We start from the raw sequence: 14043 nt of genomic DNA on the forward strand, positions 1-14043 counted from the left end.
GTCCTTGTCATGCATGTAGCTTCAGCAATATAAATATTCTCATAATATGTATAACTGAAGATACTCTTAGGTCATGTTTGGTTTGAAGAAAAGTGAGGAGAGGAAAAGAGTGGAATGGAGAGGAAGAGAGAAGAAAAGAATGAAGAAGAGTAGTGAAATTAGATTTTGTTATTTGGTTTGATATAAAATTTGATAAGGAAATGAATTATAATTTTTTTTTTAGACAAATTTATCTTTTACCTTAAATATTAAACTATTTATATTAGTAATAATATATATATATATATATATATATATATATATATAATAATAATAAAATGGTGGTCCGATGGCCGGTGGTGGAGGTCCGGCAAGGTCCGGCGAATTTCCGGCGAAGCCCGACAGTGGTCCGGCGACCTTCCGACAAGGTCCGGCGGTGGTCCGACGATGTCCGTTAGTGGTCCGGTGACTTTCCGGCAAAGTCCGGTGGTGGTCCGACAACTTTCCGGTGGAGGTCCATTTATAATATTAAATCAATAAAATAAAATTATAAATAATAATTATTAATGGCATTAAATAAGTTAAAAAATTGAAGGGTAATTTTAGAAATTTTAGTTTGTAATATAAGAGTAATTTAAATTATTCACTACTTAGTATGGAATTCAAATTCTACATTATGATGGATATTAAATTCTAATGGAAATTAAATTCTTATACATTTTGTCAAACCAAACAATGGAAATAAAAAGAGAATTTAAATTACTTTCATCTCCTATATTCTCTCCTCCCAACCAAACACCACCTTAAAAGCATACTGCTATGACTTTCGCCTAGTTAGAAATTAAAAAGCATGAATACAATTAAAATGTCATCATATCTGTTAAGGAAGTTCATTGTGCTGAGCTTATGAAGAATAGAAAGATGAAGAAGTCGTTAGTCTCAGCAAGTGAAGTCAGTCAACCATGCCGGCTCATTAGTGCCAGATCACCAGAGTTAGTTATGAGATAGCAAGTCAGCACAAGTTGTTAAAAGTCTGTTATTAATCATTCTTGTGTGTATGTAACTAATCTCGTGAGTATATAAGATGCAATTGATTCAGTTGTAAACAAGTATTGTGAAATCCAGAATTAATGAAATAAAGTTTTTTTTTTTTCTGTAAGTTTTCTTTCAAACCAAACAACTTCAGATTTCTTTCAATATCTAATAAAAGTCACAGACGGGACGATAAGTGATTAGCAAGTAATAGATGATCGTTCTTGTAACTCGATATAGGTAATTTCCTCAAGGACTTTAGCTATGGTTAGTGTGAAAGCTAATTGTGTCTATAATTAATTAAATGTATATGTACATATGTTTACATAATTTCATGCACTGGCACGTGCATAAGCAGGTTCATTCACAGAATGTTTCAGGTCCCCTACGACATTGCACGTGAAGATGTTTATAGAACCTCCAGGTAGAGCTATCGGAGTTGACAATTAATATATATCGACCATTAGATGCTGGATTTTTGGGGTATATGCAAGCTTTGGTTGAGAACGACCTGAGTTGAATTTCTTGATGGGATTTTGTCTTATTTCAACTGATAATTACCAACTTTTGCATGAGTTGCTTTCAAGGTTGATGTGTTGAGAATGTTGGCAACTCTTTGTCAAGTCCGATTCACGCTATAAATTAGGTTCTTACAAGAAATTAATAACTGATATTTCATATAGTGTTAAAATTAAGTTTTTAACCAAGAAGACACGCCATAGGTGAAAATATATGATAATTAAATAGATAAACAATCTTGACACTTAGTATTAATTATATCATTTATTTATCGAAGAAGACACGTGCGATGGGTGAAAAATATATGGTGATTAAATAGAACTTAACACAAACATATATAAGATAGGAATATTTTAGGTAATTTTTAAAATATAAGGCCTAATTGGATAACTAGCTCAAACTATAGGGGATTAAATGAATATTTTATCTCTTTTTAAACTTTTGAGTAGTTTATATTTATTGGATTGTTATACAAATAATGTGTACTCTGACTATATTATGAACTTTCTCTACTAATTAAGTATGGAAGGGAAGATCAGTTCAAAATAGACACAATTGCGTGAAATTATCATCTATCATTTAGTAAAACCAGAATATTAAATCTAGAGTGATATGCAAATCAAACATATTTCACTAATCATGCATCTTTCAATTAATAGGATACAGATTGTTCAAACTAATCATATTTTACAGAGAGTAACTCCACATGCTTGCATCATCATCTTGGAGATAAAATACTAATACAATGTGCTAGCTAGCTAGCACTTTTTCTTCTTAATCTCCTTGCATATGGTTGGATTGCATCGAAGGACTGCATGCTGCCTGCTGTATTGTGTTTTGTTTCACTTGTTGCCGAAAAAGTGCTGCCATTTTGTTGTACAATTCCACATTCATCGACTGCACCAAAAATCCCTTATCAAATCAATAACATTCATAAATAGAAAAATAAACAAATACGTATAGGCACAAATTCTTTATATGCATTGACGTACTTGAGCAAGAAAAGCATAATAGGGATCCGGCAAAGTGACTGATGCCGCTGGACTATAGATGGGTGGAGGGAGAGACTGCGGGGCAGTGCGGGCTGTGGCTGCAGCGGCGGCCATGGTGTTCATGTCAAGCATCCCCATGCCCGTTCCTAGTCCAACTCCCATGCCCATTCGTGCTAGGAGAGACATTTGAAGTTGTTGCTGCATTCCCAAAGGCATCATCATGTTCATTTGGGGCATATTGTTTCTCACATTATTCATCATCTGAACTTGTGCTTTAAGTTGCTTTAAGTAGTCTATCACCTCATCTAGCATTGAAGCTTTATCTGTCTGCAGCCAAGTTAAAATCATCTAGTTATAATTAACAACACAAGTAATATGTTGCAATTTTTTTTTTTTTATGTGTGGGTAATTTTCAATTTAGTACTGCTCAAGATTAGGCATCAATTTTTAGGTAGTTCTTGTATTTTAAAATTAAAAAAATGATCATCCAAAATATTCATATCGTTATTTTTGTTAGCCTTTTTGTAAAAAGATTGTTATTGCACTCTCATATTAAACATTTAACACTAAAAATGATGGCAAAATATTTCCACTAATTATCTTTGAAAATATGAAGACCAACGATACAAATAATTCTAACTCGAAGGACTAATAAGAAATTTAGATCCTTCATATATATGTGACATGTCCCATTTGTTACATAGTCACACCCCTAAAATTTAGCTGAAAGAATATTTTACCTGCATAAAAGCCATAATGCTGCATATAAAGCTGTATACGTATGTTCTTAGTTACCTTGCTCGCATTGGGGACTAGCTTCTGAAGTGCTTTCATCTTTTGGTTAATCCTGTCTCTTCGTCTCTGCACGAAAATTAATATCATTGCAAATTATTAACCGCTTCTTGACCTTGGAATTTAATTAACGTAATAAATTAATGTTAATTTCTGTGATAATAAAGGGGTGTAATGTAATTTACCCTCTCTGACTGATTATGGACAGCAGCTGTTCGTCTTCGTTTGGACGAATGCGATCGGCCAGTTTTTGTCTCATGATCTTCATCTTGGTTTTCCTATATATGGTTCAAAATTTCTACTTTTACGCAAAATTAGTAAATAAAATAATTGAATTTTGCTTATCTAAGTAAACCTTTTACTTCGTGCTTAACATAATTGATGTATTTATTTATTTATCCATTTCACTTTCCAAAATGGACATTAATTGACAAAGCATGAATGAAAGAGACACAAAAACATTTGTAATTTACCGATCGACCGTGAGAAGCGGAATCTTCATCCGTGGTTTTGGTCTTCAAGCTCTTAAGAGATTCATATGAAGCCCAAGTCATCATAGTTGTGTCATTTTCTCTAAAACATGTTGCACTAGCGCTAGCACATGCACTTCTATCTCCTCTTCCTTCTTGCATACTACTAAAATTTCTTCCACACTGATCGGAATCGGCTCGTGTCCGCTTTTTCAGCGGCCCCGGCATGACGGGCACTTGGCCGGGGCTCTCGGAGCACTTCGTGCCGGAGGATGACACCATGGAGCTCCTATTGGCCGCCGGGGAGTTTTGGCCATGCAGTTGGAGAGTAATTTCTTTGTTGTTGTTATTGTTATGGCATGTAATTGCAGCTTGATGAACTATTGACTCGAGAGTGTCATTGGACCTACCCCATGTGGGCTTCGTCGGAGTAGTGGGAATGATCCCACCAAGGCCATGCATGGACAGCTGGCCATTGCCCCATGTTAAGTCTGCAGCAACTTCATAGTTGGAGGACCTGAATTTCCACAACGTGTTTCAATTAAGGTTGTTCTTTTGAATTATAAGTCAACCCAAAAAGAATAAACCATTTGCTCATCATATACAATATAACCTTAATAAACTATCCCATTTGCTCATCATTTCTATTGAGAAATGAGAATTTACTTTACTATCCCATTCTATAAATTTCCATTAAATGCAAAGTATCTGGGTCATTTCAACATTTCAGACGTGTTCTATTTCGACCAATCGTAACATTATCGTTTAACAAATTTTGTTAGAAAAGCCATTAATGAATGAAAGAGTTTTGTGTACTCTCAGTCAGAGTCGTAACCCTTTGATGAATTCTTGTCTTGTTTATCTTTCGACTAATTAAATATTATGAACAAATTGATCAACGTACACATATACAATTTTGGGGTAATAATTCAACGGGAGGCGTGCTATACTTGGAGCATCCAATTTGACCAAACAATTAACCCTTAGATAATAAATCTAACGGTTCATGTTGAGCTGAGTAACCGAAAGACAGAAGAATATTTAATGATGAATAATTCAGGCCGGTAGGTTATAAATTCAGCTAATCCAAAAGGTAAGTTATATCTTGATAGAATGGAAGAAAAGATTCACAGTTTCTTCATCAACAAAAAAAACAGAAATATGATTCCTTTTTTTGGCTTGCTTGAAAATATTTTCAATTGTTTATATGGAATAATTCTTGATTTGGAGGTAAAATGTGAAAACGATTGAAAGGTAGAGTCGGTGTATAGGAAGTAAATCAATGATGGTTCCTTCTCTGGAAACTGATACATCTTACCTTTTAAGAAGAAAACTAAATTGAGATTGTTCCGTATAACAAACGGACAGATAGCAGAATTAAAAAAACCAAAAAAAAAAAAAAAAAACACTACGGGTTATGTAAATTAAAAGATATGAAAATAAACTTGAACTCAAAAGGTGGAAAATTATATTTAAAAAATGAACTGAATATCATCATAGTGTAGAGAAGGAAAAAAAAAATCTGAGATTAGCATTTGGATGCAGAAAACAAGAATGAAGCATATAGGCAGAAAATGAAGAGTAGGAAAACAAAAAAGGGAGATATTAATGCAGTGCTTAATTTAAGGGCAATCTAATTTCGCAAATATATATATATATAGTGAGAAAGTTATTAGCATTAGTGGAGTGTGAATACATACATGGGAAAAAAGTGACTACTACTGGGATTGTTGTTGTGGTTCACATCAGTGGATATGTCTGCTTCTTCTTCTGCTTCGACTTGTTCTTGTCTTTGTTGGTGCCTTAGATTCCAATTTGGTACTATACACTGACTCATCCTGAACTATATACGACGATGATGATGATGATGATGATGATGATGATCTGATCTTATTGAGTTATTTCTTTCAGTGAACAGGAGTATTTGAGTTCAATGTTGGGGTTTTATTTTGCTCGTCTTCTGGTCCCCATTTTGATGTCACATTTTGGTTTGATTGTGATTTTTACACCCAATGTGTGGTGGCTACTAAATTTGTGTGAGAGAGAATCGGATATGCTTTCGCCACTTGTATCATCATTTCATCCGGGGATCCAATATTATTAATTCCAATATCAGCTAGCTCTTGTGCATGAGCATAAACTCTTTTATCTTTTTTTTTTTTTAAATGTAAATACGAGCTAATTAACATGTTTTATATTCACTTTAATTAGCTAATATTCCTAATTAGGGTGTATCTTGGAATGTCTTAGGTATCTTCAAATGTAAGACCCAATTTTAAGTCAAGTTGGTTAAAGAGTGAGAACAATATTCTAATGCTCAAATCAAACCAATAATAGGGTTAGTTAGCAAATATATTAAACGTTGGTTATTGTCTTGCACGAATAATCTCGAAAGACTTGATGAACACTTGTCTGCATATGTGAGAAGAGAAGTGATTTGACATCTGACGGACGATTTCCCCTTAAATTTTGAGAGTGAAATCATAGAAATCAAATGTTGTTTTAATGGTCCCAGTAGGCCGTAGTATAGTTGCTTCAAAGAATTAGTGTGCATGGCTTAGAGCCTCCGAATTTAATTAAGTGGGGTACTGGTTAATTTCGGTATTAATGGCGTAGAGACTAGAGATCTTGTTGCTGAGATGAGAAATCAGAATTTCATCGCTATGGATGTGCACAACTCGAAATCAATCCTGTACACAAATTTCAGAACTGTGATTGCAACTAGTTCAGATTACAGTCTAGTGAAAAATTTCATCACAACAATAAAATGACCTAATTAGTCGGCCAAAGTTACTATTAGCAAAATTGAAAGAAATTGTCCTTTTCATATTGAATCCTTCCATTACAATTAAATTTTGTTTTGACTATTTTGATCAACTTGTAAACAAATTAAAATGGGACTAACAAGATTCAACAATGAACTAAAATCGATTAATTATATACATATGAGTCATATGGTTTGATAATATAATTAAATCACATGACTTAATAGTTTTTTCGTACTTAATTTAATAAAAGTCTAAATCCCTAAACTATATACACACACACACACACACACACACACACGCACGAATGTCTTTATTTTTTTAACCAGACACGTTATTAAGTCATAATTTAATAGTATATATACTATTAAATTATGACTTAATAGATATCTACATGAAAAAAATAAGGACGGCCACACTTAAGAATATATATATATACACACACATTTTTTTAAACAAAAAGTCAAAAATATTCGTAAAATATGTCATATTAATTTTTCTTTTCCATTTTATTTTTCATTGGTATTTAAAAAGAAAAAAGAAAAAAGAAAAATCAGATTCAAGTCGTGTTGTTACTGTCATCATCGACGAAGACATGAAGCATACATCCATTCTCATAAGCTTCTTGGCTTATTTGCATGCATTAATTAATACAAAAAAATAACAAATTAATTAATAAATTATTCCCCTTGGAAAATGGAAATCTCTGTGTATATGTGTATTTTAAAACTGCTAGAAAGAAACAAGAGATTCCAATCATTCAGATATCACGTGCACATTAAAAAAACCTCAATAGAGAATTAACAACTCCTCGAGTAAATCCTCAGTTCTCAGCCAGAAACTTGATTGTGGGCACCTACGGTCACGTGAGTACAGCCGAGCTATGCCACGTGGACACTTTCTATGGAGTTGTACGTGGTCCTATATTGGTCTCCACGAGTCACCATCAGCTGCTTTCTCACCATTAATAGAATCATAAACAATCGCAACGCTCCCCCATCCTCTCACCTCTAATTTCCACTTACATATCTTCATTCCTTTGGGAAATTTAATCAAATGAAACTGATTTCTTTGCTTGTTTTGTTTAAAATGTTTACCATTTATTGTATGAATGAGTTTTTTATTTTTATTTTGAGCTGGTGAAGTAATAATTCAATGTACAAGTTTATAGAATTATTGATTTGAATGAAAGTGCCCTAACTCTCATGACAAGATTGTTTCCTATCAAAGCATAAATTGACTTTTATCTCCTATACATTCAATGCAATAAGATAACCTTTCTCAAGTTTTAAATAAAATTTACCTAAGTTTCAAGAGACGTTTTAACGTATTTATATTATTATTCATGCGTGATTGAAATTAATTTTAACCTTTCTTTTATACGTTTGATTGAGCAATTTCAATAAGTAATTTTTTTTTAACTGATCACCCTAATGAAAATTTTGAAGGGGGATGTCCTAAGAACAAAATCGCAATTATTTGAAGAAGAATATTGAGTTATTTAGATTGGTTTGATTCCTTAAATGCAATAAATATTAAGATTACGTATATACATACGTGAATTTTCCACATTGTGGTTGATGATAAACTTAAAGACTCTTTTGATATTGATGGTGATACTGGGCCTTGTTTATTAAATAGACGATTTGTCGGGGCTTATATGCTTGACAGCAAATCAGTAACTAAGTTATGTAACGTTACAAAGCTTTGGATATGAAGCCATGAATGAATTTGAAAACATTTATTGGTTGTTCAGTAATTTCAAAACCATTTTATGTAAGAGAATGAAAAGGAAATTTGTATTTTATCCTGAATTGTATTTACAATGAAGGGGCTACATACTTTACGGGGGACTATAGAAGGAATGAAATAATAAATACAATTATGAACACATATCTTGGGACTTCAAAATCATTATATCAGTGATCTACATAATTGTAAATTTTAATTTAGTCTTTATATTTTGAGTTAAGCGTCTATTTCTTAATTTTATTTTTTCTTTGTTTTTATAATAATACCATTGTAACAATATTCTTGGATATATTAATGAAAAGAAAAAAATTTAAATAAATCAAACTATTCTTAAAAGTACAATAAATTAGCTTTTATTGTTTTACTTTTAAGAATAATTTGGTATATTAATTTTTCACAAAAAAAAAATAAATGTAAGATTGTTGCAAGGATATTAAACACCGCTTTAAGTTAACATGTATTAATTTACTTATAAATAATAAGTAGAAAGATTGTTGCAAGAGTACAAAAAATAACAGTTGTTTCATACTAATATTTTCTTAGTTTACTAATAAGTAATTAATGGTTAATTTGTTAATTAAAATTTTTAATAGATTAAAAAATTTATATAAAAAAAATTGCTGCAAGGGTATTATTGTAAAGTCAAAGAAAAATAAGGATAAAAGTGTAATATATCTAATAATAGGTATATCTTAAGGTATTTTTCAAATTATAGGGACAAAATGAATACTAAAGTTAAAAATAAGGATTAAATAAGCATTCGTCCTTTACAGAAATCATGTTCCTTAACAATTTGAACATAATTAAACTCAGCAAATAACTTTTTTTTAGTTAATAATTTTTTTTAACATTCATATGTATGTTGCAATGAGAATGCTACCAATCTTTGTGATTAGAAATTTATAGAGATTATCTCAGATTAAATCTATTATAGCATAACTTGTAAGAGATATCTACCTTCACCCAACAAATGTGGAAGATGTGTCTACCTCTACCTCCACCCAACTGTAACTACCATAGGAATTATAGAGTCTCCTCTTATGGGGTAGAGAACTATTGAGGGCCAAGTGGTTGGCTAAGTGATTTTCAGATAATATCATTTTATTTCCTAAATTTTGATAAGATTACCATTATTATTATTACTATTATTAGTATTAGAATTAGTATTAGTATTAGTATTAGTATTAGTATTACTACTACTACAACAACAAGTCAACAACAACATGCATATCCCTCCTGTCAAATTCCGCTAAAGTTTGCATATAATACAATAACCAAGCGTAGAGCCTAGTTGGTTTAGGGAACTGTTTTAATCAGACTGGATCCAAACTCTTTAAATTTGGGACACAGATTAAAATGAAAAGAATTTCCTGTTTTTTAAACAGAAAAATAGCTTAATTGAAGGCAAAGATTGAATCGACAAACATTGCTTTCAGCAAAGGCAGGGAAGAGGGATCAAATTCCTGAGAGCAATCACCATGTGCCTTTAATCTTTATGAATAACTAATATGAGTGTCCAGAGACAATATTCTTTCTTTGTTTTTCAATCTTTTTTTCTAGTTCACATACACCGACTTATTAAAAGTTCTATCGACTTTAATTTTTTGGCACTGAAAATATGAACATTATTGTCAAAAGATTCCACTTTCTGAACTTGCCCTTTGTTTATTGCAACTAGGCATACGTAACGAGCAATTTGCTTCTAGCCAAGTTAAACCTGGCACTTTGTAGAATACAGAGTTTCGGATTGGATAAAAATTACATATGCATGATCTTTGTAGTTATTCTTGCTCTTTCCCTTCAGGCCCTTCACATCTTAGTGTTTTTCACTTTTGGCTTTCATCTTCTTCCCATTTGCCCAAGCAAGAATCGAGTTCAGCTTTTCATGCCTGATATTTGGTCATATTTTAACAAGAAAACAGCAAAGTATATAAGCTATGTTGATAAAGAAAACTTGTAACACAAGATTGCTTAAACAGAGCTTGTCATGCATGGTGAGACATTGGGCGGTTTACCTTTCGACTTTCTCCAGAAGATCCACGGCAGGTTTTGATCCAAAGGAGGATGAACGACCTGTTACTTTGTAGCATGTTAATTTTGTTGAAATGAACAATCTTGAGAAAATGTGAGCCTTGTGCTAAAAGTTACCTGCAGATTTTGTTTTGTTGTAGGAGGGTCGCCAGGCAATTTTAGAATGTTGCTCCACCTGCTGTCCGTTAGCCTTATTTTTGGCTTCTTCATGTGAGTGAATGGCAAATGCAGCTGCTAGAACTGCAGTTGCATACCGGCTTTCTCGCGAACCCTGATCCTGATTCCTTGACTTGGAACCAGCGGTTTGGCTTACTTTTCGCGGTTGCAGTTTAAGAAAACTTATGCAACCATTGTTCTCTGCTGACTCTGTTTCCCTTCTCATTATACGATCGGTGTGCTCTACTTCTATAGAAGTATTTGATTTCGAAGGCTATCAATATGATTTGGAAGCCTGAGATGAGAGGCTGGAAATTGGCATTTGAAATATTTATAGTTAACGTCCTTCAGTACTACTTGTTACCTTCGGTGACACCTAAGATATTTGATTCTTTACTTTACTTCTGATGTGTACCTTTTCACTTTGCAAGTTGACTCCATATCTTAAAATTCGAAACAAAAGAAACTTTGGCATAAAGTAATATTCGAGTAGAAGACTTTTTACGTGTATTACTCTGGATGGTTTGTTCAGAAACAAATGAGAATGGAACGTGGGAAAAAACTAAGGTTCCAATCGGTATTGCTGCTGTCGTTTTGAGACAGCTGAAAGCACAAATGCACCAGCTGACAAAAGATGGGAATCTGTGGCTACCAAAGTCAAATTCTTCATGAAAAATCTTGTGTACTAAATGAACGGTATGGTCTTAATCTTTGGGACAAGAATCTGGAAACTTTTTATTAACGATGCAGCCTCGAATCCCAGGGTTGCATGGCTGTGAAGGATTTTGTACATTAGCTATATGTTCAGCGTTTCTGGAGAAAAAACTGATGCCTTCACTCTTTGAAATAACACAATTACACTTCCTAATTGAAGATTTATCTTCCAAACTAAGCAAACCTGGTTTACATTTCAATTTATGCTTACGAACTTAGTCCCCATGAGAAGCATTTCAAATAGAAATCTAGTCCTCTTTTACAATTTTCTTCGACAGTTTTGTGGTTTGCCTTTTGCATATTGTTGCTATAAAAATGGATCTTGGCCAACTGCTTCTTGAATATGAAATAAAGGTTCTTCTTCTGCGAAAGACATTAACAAGAAAAGGAGAGTCTGCAAACCGATTCCATAAACCATAAACCATGTTACATTACATAGTGTTGTGTGTTCAAAGAGATTTATATATGTACAATCTCTATGGACATCACTTGCAATTTGAACATATGACATTGAAATTTGTATATTGTATACAATTCTCGTAATTTGTACATAACTTCCTTTTTACTTCCTAATTCAAGTGAGTCGTTTTTTTTTTTATTTTTTTATTATAAAAAAAAAAAGAAAAACATTTAACAGCAGAGACAGTACTTCACAGGAGCCTTTTCTCTTGATCGAATCATCCTCGCCTTCTCTTTTATCTCAGCTTCCTTTTTGATTCTTTCCTCCTCTGCTTGTGCTCTCGCTCCTCCAGCAATTCGCTCAATTCTTGCTATCTTGTTTTGGTAGTGTTGTTGGTTTAGTGTCCTTTTCTTATCCAATTCAGCCTGTGTTTTCATTAATCAGAATTTTAATCATCAATGGCCAGCAGGTCAATAAATTAAACCACAAGTATAATAATAAAACCTTTCTCTTTTCCATTTTAAGTTTGGCTTGAAACTTCTTCTCATACTCCCAGGTAAGCACTGCAGCCTTCAGCTTCTCATACCTGAAATTTCAGGTTATTATGCGAAAATAATGGAGAATCTGTATTCTAGTTGTAAATGAGCATTAATAGACCAAAATCATTTTTCTAACAATCTAATAGTTGAATCTTTACCGTTTAATAATCTTTTGCATCTGTGCTAATTCCCAAGCTTCTGCTTTTTTTTCTATATTCCCGTGCCTTGGTGGAATTCCTAGCCCTTGGTCCATAGCCTGAGGGGCCGTGGATCTTGCAGAAGGCGAAAGACTTGGTCTACTTACTGGGAAAGCACTTTCTTGTGCCCTACGGTCCACCTCTGCTGAGCTTCTAGAAGTTTCACCTGCTAAATAATGCATTAGTATTTTGAGACAAGACCTCACTGTGAAATTCTATATCTGGTTTTTGCGATTACCTCTATTTTTATGATCCTTACTGGAGGGTTGCCTAGTTATGGAATCCTCTTTTCTACTCTTTAACTTTGTCCTTGACACTTCAAGCTCCTTTCTAATGTTCCTTCTATTTTGTGCTTCAGCTTCTTCTGCTAAGTAAATGGAAAATGCTGCAGCTGCAACTGCAGCCGCATACTCACTTTCCTGGGGATCATTATCGTGACTCATTTCATCAGGAAACTGCCTCTGGAACCAGTTTTGAACCTTGTCACCTAAAACACCTGGAAATTTGTGGCAATTGAAATTTTTACATTGATCGCGTGTACATTGATTGAAAATTAAACCCAGTGAGCCAAAGTAAATGAAGTAGTTTATAAGAAATAACTATGAAGCACATCAGTACCCGTAAAAGATTCTAGTTTAGATAATAGACTGCTTTGAGTGCTGTTGTTGGATTCCACATGTTGCGGATCAGAAAATCTCACTCTAGCAGAAAGTCATCAGTGACAATAACATTGCAAAATGATTCAGAACAAGCGTAGTCGAGACCCCTGAAAATGTTTTGTCAAGAACAATATGCAGGATTCTTGTGACTTTTCTTTTGTTATCAGAGATGTGGATTCTTGATATCAGATTACACTAAAAAAATTATTGCGAAAATCAAAACTGACAAAAATTAATAGAATTTGAGATTAAAAAGAAAGAAAGAAAGAAAAGAAACTATTAGCTGGAGAGTGGTGTTGGTACCTCTTGTCGATCTTCTGTTCTGTCTGCAGGTTCTGCAAATGTTAAATGGAACGAGAAGCCTGCAAAGGAAGTCTTGCTTTTAACCCATGAACAAGAAGGGCAACAAGCAACCTCGGATATTCTTTGCACACAGCTTTTCATGGAAGCAAAGAATCTCTACACTATTTTAACGAGTTGTTCCTTCCCCCCCCAAAATTTAACAACTTTTTTACTTTGTTTTGCTTTCTTTCTCTGTTAGTGCACATCTTTTGCTACATAATTAACGTAAAAAACTCAAGAGATTTTGAAGCTAATGCAAGTATTTATTCCTTATTCCCTCTGAATGGAAAGGGTATAATGGCACATGCACATTAATTCCATTAGCATGAGTTTCAAACTTGACTTATGATTAAATTAATAATCAGTTTTGCTTTCATTTTATCTTTTCTCCCACCGTGGTTGGCCAAATCTTGGAAACTCAACTGATCCACCTGAATAAGCAAATTATTTAACCCCAAGCCATAAGCCATATTCTTCAAGAGTCAAGGAATAGGAACAGATGTTAGGCTCTGCTCTATTTACTATAGAATCCTGGCTTTGCTTGGTTATGAGGTTTTCACTTTTCACATATTATAAAGTACTTGCCGCAGTTCCAGCTTAGAAAAAACATTTTTACCCGTGTGATTTCATCTCAAGATTCCAATAGATGAATATCACATTATTTAGGATCTAATTTTTGGAATTTTCTTTATTATTGTTTAAAT

The 14043-nt window shown here is 33.3% G+C and overlaps 3 protein-coding genes across 6 annotated transcripts; all 3 read right to left on the minus strand.

Annotated features, from left to right (window-relative positions):
• Nucleotides 1–2143: 2143 nt before the first annotated feature.
• LOC102609482 (transcription factor PIF7) lies at nucleotides 2144–5986 on the minus strand. The gene is made up of 6 exons (XM_006477549.4): nucleotides 5485–5986; nucleotides 3788–4301; nucleotides 3500–3592; nucleotides 3318–3383; nucleotides 2523–2849; nucleotides 2144–2427 (listed from the first exon to the last, which is right to left on the minus strand). Exons 1-6 carry the CDS (start codon nucleotides 5619–5621, stop codon nucleotides 2305–2307), a joined length of 1260 nt encoding a protein of 419 aa, XP_006477612.2. The 5' UTR covers nucleotides 5622–5986; the 3' UTR covers nucleotides 2144–2304.
• Nucleotides 5987–9946: 3960 nt separating this feature from the next.
• Nucleotides 9947–10799, minus strand: LOC102609761 (uncharacterized). The gene is made up of 3 exons (XM_006477550.4): nucleotides 10450–10799; nucleotides 10317–10374; nucleotides 9947–10190 (listed from the first exon to the last, which is right to left on the minus strand). Exons 1-3 carry the CDS (start codon nucleotides 10712–10714, stop codon nucleotides 10118–10120), a joined length of 396 nt encoding a protein of 131 aa, XP_006477613.2. The 5' UTR covers nucleotides 10715–10799; the 3' UTR covers nucleotides 9947–10117.
• Nucleotides 10800–11820: 1021 nt separating this feature from the next.
• On the minus strand, nucleotides 11821–13797 carry LOC102610074 (remorin 1.4). 4 transcript variants are annotated; one of them, XM_025098356.2, is made up of 6 exons: nucleotides 13301–13795; nucleotides 12957–13104; nucleotides 12577–12834; nucleotides 12300–12507; nucleotides 12107–12188; nucleotides 11821–12027 (listed from the first exon to the last, which is right to left on the minus strand). In XM_025098356.2, the coding sequence occupies exons 3-6, from the start codon at nucleotides 12779–12781 to the stop codon at nucleotides 11833–11835; spliced, it is 690 nt and encodes a 229-aa protein (XP_024954124.2). In that variant the 5' UTR covers nucleotides 12782–12834; nucleotides 12957–13104; nucleotides 13301–13795; the 3' UTR covers nucleotides 11821–11832. The 4 variants fall into 4 exon arrangements, with proteins under 4 accessions (XP_024954124.2, XP_024954125.2, XP_024954127.2 ...); XM_025098357.2 differs by having other exon boundaries at nucleotides 12957–13192; XM_025098359.2 differs by having other exon boundaries at nucleotides 12300–12504; nucleotides 13301–13792.
• Between the last annotated feature and the right edge of the window lie 246 nt (nucleotides 13798–14043).

This window comes from Citrus sinensis, chromosome 3 (genome assembly GCF_022201045.2).
Source record: "Citrus sinensis cultivar Valencia sweet orange chromosome 3, DVS_A1.0, whole genome shotgun sequence".
Classification (NCBI taxonomy): domain Eukaryota; kingdom Viridiplantae; phylum Streptophyta; class Magnoliopsida; order Sapindales; family Rutaceae; genus Citrus; species Citrus sinensis.

Excerpts from the sequence above, each read along its gene's own strand:
- LOC102609761 (XM_006477550.4), bottom strand. The coding sequence starts at position 10,714 with ATGAGAAGGGAAACAGAGTCAGCAGAGAACAATGGTTGCATAAGTTTT. Across the intron at positions 10,375-10,449 it reads CAACAAAACAAAATCTGCAG|GTCGTTCATCCTCCTTTGGA; the intron begins GTAACTTTTAGC and ends ACAAAGTAACAG. Across the intron at positions 10,191-10,316 it reads CTTCTGGAGAAAGTCGAAAG|GCATGAAAAGCTGAACTCGA; the intron begins GTAAACCGCCCA and ends ACCAAATATCAG.
- LOC102609482 (XM_006477549.4), bottom strand. The coding sequence starts at position 5,621 with ATGAGTCAGTGTATAGTACCAAATTGGAATCTAAGGCACCAACAAAGA. Across the intron at positions 4,302-5,484 it reads AGTAGTCACTTTTTTCCCAT|GTCCTCCAACTATGAAGTTG; the intron begins GTATGTATTCAC and ends GTGGAAATTCAG. Across the intron at positions 2,850-3,317 it reads TAGTCCCCAATGCGAGCAAG|ACAGATAAAGCTTCAATGCT; the intron begins GTAACTAAGAAC and ends ACTTGGCTGCAG.
- LOC102610074 (XM_025098358.2), bottom strand. The coding sequence starts at position 12,781 with ATGAGTCACGATAATGATCCCCAGGAAAGTGAGTATGCGGCTGCAGTT. Across the intron at positions 12,508-12,576 it reads TAAGGATCATAAAAATAGAG|CAGGTGAAACTTCTAGAAGC; the intron begins GTAATCGCAAAA and ends TGCATTATTTAG. Across the intron at positions 12,189-12,299 it reads ATGCAAAAGATTATTAAACG|GTATGAGAAGCTGAAGGCTG; the intron begins GTAAAGATTCAA and ends CTGAAATTTCAG.